General features: G+C 45.4%; 1 protein-coding gene across 2 annotated transcripts in view; it reads right to left on the reverse strand.

The window, feature by feature from the left end:
* LOC140916320 (cytochrome P450 4B1-like) overlaps positions 1 to 7,298 on the reverse strand; it is a 40,486-nt gene extending 33,188 nt beyond the window's left edge. The window contains exons 1-3 of one of the 2 annotated variants that reach the window (XM_073357809.1): positions 6,954 to 7,298; positions 2,149 to 2,293; positions 690 to 734 (exon numbers count right to left, since the gene is read on the reverse strand). In XM_073357809.1, coding sequence (XP_073213910.1) covers positions 690 to 734; positions 2,149 to 2,293; positions 6,954 to 7,163 — 400 coding nt within the window. In that variant the 5' untranslated portion in view covers positions 7,164 to 7,298. The remainder of the gene's footprint in view (positions 1 to 689; positions 735 to 2,148; positions 2,294 to 6,953) is intronic. The other variant, XM_073357808.1, reaches the window with a different exon arrangement.
* Positions 7,299 to 7,893: the final 595 nt, after the last annotated feature.

Genomic DNA, 7,893 nt, shown 5'->3' on the forward strand with positions numbered 1-7,893 from the left:
CCTGCCTTGCTTCACTTCAGGTAACCCAGCTCTGACCCTGGCTGCTGACTCCAGCTAGGACCGTTGGCTCTGATGCCTGGCTACCGACTTCTGTCCGACCACTAGGCCTCACTCCTGCTCTGACCACTAGACATGACTGCCCACCTCCCCATCACTGACACTAACCAGTTTATCACGCTGTCATTTGTGGTATTTTGTTTCATGTTTTCTTTTTCTCTCTTTCATAATAAAATGGCCTGACTTAATCATGGGGGTTATTTGGCTTGGTCGTGATCAAGGTGTTCCCCATGGTATGTCAAAGAGCCCTGGTGATTAAATAATGGAAGCCACACCACTGAGTTGGCAGTAAGAGAAGCAATCCATAAAAGCTGGCCTACTCTTTCTTGTTTCTCTAAACTCAATATTTTTAGTCATTTTTAAAAGAAAATGACTTTGTAACCACCAATTTAAAACTAGCCCTTTCAACCCTACAATCTGAACCTTCTTCTGCGGCATGTAACCACCTTTATCCAAAATCTTCTTCGAGTTTCACCTTTTTTTGATACACAATGCGTACATGATGATTTCAGAAAGCTTCCGGCCCTCACCGCGTCAAGGAACGCGAAATGCCATCGATTGATGGCTTGTTCTTGACTGACCTCGGCATCATTTCTGGTCGGGAATATGGAGGAGGCCACGAATATACGTACCAATCCATGGAACTATATGCCTATAGCTAACGTTATCCTTGGGATCTGGAAAAGTCAATTGAGAGAGAGAGAAGAAGACAATACTTTATTAGTAATGATTCACTGTATTGTACATTTCTGTGGAGTACGCACCAACCTTCAGTTGTCAATGAAACAAAATGGGTGGCATCAGTTCATAATGAATCAATATTACACAACAAAGCTACCCCCAGTTCAGCATAATTGTGAGGGGGCTGAATGAAGGAGAGATGCAAGACTAGGATTAACCAAGGATACTGCGAGTCTAGAGCTGAATGGGAACACGGAAAGATATTTCTGTAAGAGTTCACCGCTCATCTACATCATTTTTCAGCACAATCTGTCTGGACGTGCTCAGTATATTACTTTGTAGCTATCATAAATTAGGGCATGACCCAAAACTCATTGAAGTCGCTGGACACAGCTAGATATGGAACACTGAATGGGGTGGACCAGCTCTCTGAGAGGGTACAGAGAATTGTTGTTCTCGATGCTGGGCTGGCGTGACTTGCTCATGGTCAGGGATGCATGATTGTCAGATTTGGGGTCAGGAAGGAATTTTCCCTTGGCAAGGACCTTGGACGGGATTTCACCTTTCACTGCAACGTGGAACATAGTTCACTTGCTGGGATCATCTGGGCATATCCCACCTAATCTATTACTTGCCATTGCAGGAGATTTCGGTATTGGGGACACCTTGGTATCTCCTGTTCTCTGCCTGCATCAAACAGTTTCGTCTCCTAAGGACTGAAATGCTTTAGTCTAACTAAAGTTGTTGGTCTCTATAGGGGTATCAGGTGATATTTAATGGCCTGTGATAGACAGGAGGTTAGACTAGATCAGGGGTCGGCAACCTTTGGCATGCAGCTCATCAGGGTAATCCGCTGGCGGGCTGCAAGACATTGACTGTCCGCAGGCATAGCCCCCGGCAGCTCCCAGTAGCCGCGGTTTGCTGGATTACCCTGATGGGCTGTGTGCCAAAGGTTGCCGAGCCCTGGACTAAATGATCTAACAGCCCCTTCTGGCCTCAAGTTCTAGGAAACTATCAAAGACTCCCACCAGACTTCAGTGTGCCTTTGATCAGTCCCCAAGTGTGCAGTTTTTATGTACTACTTTAGAAAGTTTGATTTGCAACCAAGGAGCAGGAAATATGAGGTTGGAAAGAGTAACTGCTATCCAGTCTGAAAGTACACAGACTGTTCCAAGGTAGTAAAAGACCCTAGCAGTCCTTCAGAGCGGATAGCAGTCCCTGGCTGGGCACAGATCCATGGTCAGACAGTTGCACACATGATGAGGCATCAAGCAGTAGAGATTCCTAGTGACAGCATAGGTGTGGAATTCTGCTTTGCTGTGAATAGTGAACACCAGGGAAATTATGCATGGCATTTGCAATTTGCAGTCATGTTGCAATCATTCAGAACTCAGCTGCAGCAGGCCTTACCTCCTCTGGCAAATAAGACCTTGGCATAATCAGGGTGGGTGATGTTTAAGAATGCTGAGAAAGTCCCAAACCAGAACGGGAAGGCATACGGGTACTTCTGGCTCCATTGCTCTAGTTTGTTTAAAACCTCCCCTTCATGAAGAAGCTGCAACAGCAGAGGAGAAAAGAGAGAAGAAAATAGGGTGGTTGGAAAACTCTCTGTCCAGAAGAGCTCAACGATAATCTTGCCACAGCCAGAAGAATGGGGAATGTTCATAGGACGTGACAGTTATAAACAGTCTATGGTCCCTCTGAATTGGCCTGATGTACTGCAGAGAGGGGTGTCATTTTTAAACGTTATATGAAATAACTGTTCATCCAGGGATTCTCACTAAGAAAAATACCTTTACATGGAATGCTGTAATGGACTGGTCAGTGTATGTTACGTGTCCCTACCCTGGAAACCAATCCACAGAGGATGTGAATCTGTTACAGCTCCTAGCAGGACAGTCTGGCTTTTTAGCTCATAGATGGACACTTCAGTTTTCAGCTCTAGGAGGTCCCTGGTTCAATCCTTGCCACAGTGGTACAATATATAATGGACTTTGTAAAGGAGCAGGAGGAATCTAACTAACCGATAAAGAGGCCAGATAAAGATGGGCCAGAAGCTGTCACAGATCAAGGCAACTGCAGTTCCCTTTGTGGTCTCACAAGGGCACCCACTCTATGCTCCCAACTCCTCAGCAGTCACCTCTCTGGGGCGGAGACCTGTGTCTCTCTCCCTACTGGCCAGGGCTTTTCCAGACTGGGAAGTTCCCCAGCAAGTCAGACTGCCCAAGCAAGCCTGCTTGGCTTTCTCCTCAGAGGCTGTGAAGAGCATAATTGCCCCTGGCTAAAAATCAGCACCCTGCTCTTTTAAGCAAACACATTTGTTATAAAGGTGAAAACAGTGCAGAGGAAACATATTAAAAACAATAAAAGGACCTACACACATGCTAATTAGCTTATCAGAGATCATAACCCCCACCCCAAACTTCAGCAAGGGCTCTAGTAGGAGTCAGTCCTTCAAACCACACACAGGGTGTTTTTTTTTGTTACAAGTTCATACATCTTTTGCTCAGAAGACCCCACATGAATAAATCTGCCTGTGTGTTATACATCTGGGGTCTCTGATTTACAGATTCCAGGAGCAGGTAAACAGACAATGGACCTCTCCTCAAGGCATACCATCAAAAGGCTGGGTTTTTGCATATCTAGAAGGGGGATGGGGTCCATTTGCAATCATCTCCCCCTAGAGATTTCCTAGGAAACCCACTTAGCCAAAAGTTCATTGTTGTCCGGCACACTGTTTAAAAGAGTCCTTTGAAGCTCAGAACACTTCCCAGGGTTTGCATTAGTCACATCTTCCCCCTAGAGCCGTTACGTACAATCCCACAATACATAAACATTTGCATCGTTAATACAATAACTCTTAAAATACTCAACTTAATCCAACAAGGTTTGGCTTAATGCAATGAGGTTTGTCCAGGATAGTGAAGGAAATTGCCATATCTGTCACAGAAGCATTCACCCATCCCTTCCACCAACCTCTGGTTTGGGTTTTTACAAGGGGAGATGCACAGTATGGTCTAGTAGACTGAATAAAAAGGTAAGAGCCACAAATTCCTCAGTTCTAATCCCACCACTGACTTGCAGCATATCCTTGGGCAAGTCACAAAGGGCCAGATTTTAAACAGGTATTTAGGTGCCTAGCTTGATTTCATAGGCGCCTAAATACCTTTTAAAAATTTAGGCCTAAACCTCTATGCTTCCATTTTCATTCTAAGTAAAGTGAGAAGAATAATAGTGGCCTACTGCACTGGGGCGTTGGGTGCAGTCAGCAGTAAATGCTATACGCTATAGTGAGCTGTAGCTCACGAAAGCTCATGCTCAAATAAATGGGTTCGTCTCTATGGTGCCCCAAGTCCTCCTGTTCTTTTTGCGGATACAGACTAACATGGCTGCTGCTCTGAAACCGATTCAGGTATAATTATTCATATTAAAACTCAACCAGTGGGAGCTTGCAAGACAAAGTCCCACCACAGTGTTGCTCCTGTTTGAACACTGCAGGTTTCCAGGCCGGGATGGGGGTGCGCATCTTGGGGGGGCTGTACGCCATTCAAAGCTGGTACTGCATCTGCACGCAATGGAACTGCTTTAACAGAAGGCTCGAGCCCAGGCTTCCGAGGTCAGAATGGAGCCCTAACTCTCTACCCCGAAGTTGGATGCTGAAGAAAGATGGAACCATTCAGGTAAGCGTGTCACAAAGCCGGTCGGGCAACTCAAAAATCTGCTTTAAAATTCCCTGCTGTCAATAAACATGTTTTTGAACAGTGAATAAATAGGGATTTTGTACCGTATGGAGCAAAGGTAGATACCAGGCTTTTATAAGCTGTCTTTATGCCAAGACGATGCCACAGTAGTCAGCTCGCACAGGGCGCTGTTTCGTATTCCATTTCTAAGCAGACTCACAGACAAGTAGGTTCTGATCTGTACTTGCGAACACTGGGGAAGTCAGAGTTACAGCCAAGCCATCCATTTGACATGAAATGACATGGTACAATAACTAAGCCCAAGGCTGTGTTAAGGTGCAAGGACTGTATGTTAGAACAGGGACTGTCTTTTGATCCTATTTCAGGTTTACTCTTGTTCTGACGCTTTTGTGGGGCCCTTGTTTTCTCATTAACCTGGAAACAATTGAACTTTGGAACTCAAACACAAGCTGTAAATAGTTCGCCTTTTGGAGCAGGTCCAGAACAGCATTTCACTGGAGAAAAATTAAAGGCCAGATTCTGATACCTTAACTCACACTGAATAGGATCTTACTCTACAGCTGGAGCTACGCCTGGAGTAGGGTCCTACTCAATATGAGTAACTGGATCACAATCTGATCCTCAGTTACAAGCGATTTGAGCCTGCCCATTAGACATCTGCCTAAATGGCCTCAAACCTGCTGCCTTTGAAGTCAATGGGAGCTGAATCAGACCCATTTTATAACAAAGGCCTGTCTGCTTTGTGACATTACTGGGGAGGGGCCAGGCAGAAGTTCCCTGTGAATGGGAGAGTGGGGGTCGGAGGGATAGGAGGGGGGAAGGAGGGGAACTACCAAGACTTGGGGAGGAAGGGGAAAGGCAGGGCAGCTCCTTCACCTCCCCTGCGCTGGACAAGATACAAAGCCAGGTTTGTGACAGTACTCATAAGACATGGAGCCAGATCAACAGGTAACAGGGAAAATATTTAGCAATCCCTCTTCCTAGCCCTGATCCACTGAAAATTCATGAGGTTCCGCAGTCTTTGCAGTCCACTAATTTCCATGGGTGCAAGACCATGCCCTTCACCTTTCACACCTAAACTTCAGTCCCAGGTCTTATACAGCATCTAACAATTACAAGCACTGAATTCAGCCTAGTAACCTTAAACTGGTTATGTTTCCAGGAGAAATGGAAACATTTACAGCCATACACTAGAGTGGTTATGGATTTTCTCTACAGGTTATAAAGATTTAATTAAGGAATACCCTAAATTTTAGAAGGATAGTCTGGGTGACCCTAGTGTTCCTGGCTCTCAGTGCAGGATAGATGGCATTGGAACAGATGATGCACAAATTTACTCATATGAGTAGCCCTCAAGTCAACAGTCACTCACCACCACAAACCAATGGTCTATAATTAAATGTTCTTGCATACATTGCTCATTCTAATCTCCAGCTAAAGTCAATGGGAGATAGGACCTTATCCTGGATTCCCCAAACTACCTTCAGACCTGCTAGATTAACAACCAAGTATATATTTATTGTATTACTATATTATTATCTGTGCTTGTGTTAACTTTTAATTGATTTATTATTATAAAAATCAATAATAGCTACATTTACAATTATGGATCCTATGAATTCCTATTCCTGTAAGAAAGAATCTTCTTCTGTTGCTTTGCAGCTGTCAAAATACTCTTACCTCGGTCTCTGACTCTGGGTCTGACCCTCAGCACTGTTCCTGTCCTCTGATTCCTGCTATGACCACTAGGTCTGACCATTGCTGCTCCAATCACTAGGCATGGCTGCTCATACCCCAGTCCATGACAATCAGTGCTGACTGCTGAGTGTGGGATTTGTAGCAGGTGCTGTTACATCACAAACTGATCTTCACTACTCGGTACATCTCATTTGGCAGTGGAATTAACGAAACCCTACAAACTGGTAACAATATGTCCCTGAACCTCATTATCTGCCATGTATGGAAGCCTGATTCTAATGTGCATTCTGTCCTTCTCCAAAGGAATGACAACATGGAGAGTATTGCAGCGGTTTCACTCTCAGTTTGCTTCCCAGTCAAACCAGAAGAGCCCTGGGATCAGCAGGTGGAAATTGGTGTAGTTTTAATGAAACTACCCTGATTTACGCCAGGTGAAGAGCTGACCCATAAGGTGTCATAAGGTGTTACCTTCTCCTTTGCCCTCAGGTAATCATTACCTCTTTGTTGTGCTTTTTGTATTGACCTGTGTCTTTTGTTCCTTACACAACATTCCTTAGATAATGACTTCAGAGCAAGCTTTGTATAGCGGGATGCATGACTTACCAATGATTTATATTAGCCAAAGGGGCACGAGGAGGATTCTCTCACAGATCCCAGGGACATTCCATATCAGTGCGATTTTTCCCACTTCCCGCCCCCCTGCCCCCAGATTCAGGGAAGCTGCTTCCTCTGTTCACTGCATTGTGTCTATTTCATTTTTAAATACCACCTCCTTCTGCCCCACCCCCCAAAGTGCAAACTCAGCCCTTTTCCTACCTCATGGACATGGCCGTATAGCCAGTGGGTCGGATGACCTGGGAATCTGCTGAAAGCTTTGATCAATTCCTGTCTCCTGTGATACAGCTGAATCACTTTCAACAGCACGCAGGTCAAGCAGAACACAGCAGCCAGGTGAAAAATCCGATAGATATCCACCCCCAGCCAGGACCAGGGGGGCTTTAACCCTCTTTCTAGCACTGATGTCATGTCCCTGCTGCTTCTGTCTGACTCCCCCAACCTGCACTCATTGTCCTGTGTCACCCTTCCTTTCCTACAGATATAGTCAGCAGCCTCAGCCAATGCTGTGCAAAGAGGCAGAATCTCAAAGGCTGGTTTGCTGTCAAATCATGAGAGCCTTTGTTGGAGGGAAGAGCCCAACTGGCACAGCCTTGGGGAAACATTATTTATGCAGGGAAGAGCTCAGACAGAGCAACAACCTGGCAGGTCTTTCCTGTACCCTATAGCTGCAGACTAGGCTGTGAAGCACATGACACTCACATTGGATGGGTGTCAATAATTGCACAAGGTGTAAGGTAGTGGAAAATCAGCCCCACAGAGTGACCTACATAGTTCAAAGAGGAATGCATTAACTGTGCCACATCTATGCTGTACACTGAATGCGTCAGGGCACTGGCGGAAAAATTAGTATGGCATCGTGTAATTAAAGAGTGTATCACAACCCATCCACATAAGGGAGCCAAATTAAGGTTGCACTGGCAGGATCAAGCACTGTAGCCAACATTTTCAAAAATGACTGCTATTTTTGGGTGCTCAGCGTGAGGTACCATAGGAGCTGCCATCCAAAATACAGGCCATGCTGGGCCAGTCGGAAACTGAGCTATGTGGGCAGAGGAGTTTTGCTGAGTATTGTTTGCTGGAGCTCTGTGTGGGTTCGTGTGCGCAGATACGAACTGGAAACACCACCGGAGACAAAGCA

This window comes from Lepidochelys kempii, chromosome 8, assembly GCF_965140265.1.
Source record: "Lepidochelys kempii isolate rLepKem1 chromosome 8, rLepKem1.hap2, whole genome shotgun sequence".
Taxonomy (NCBI): domain Eukaryota; kingdom Metazoa; phylum Chordata; order Testudines; family Cheloniidae; genus Lepidochelys; species Lepidochelys kempii.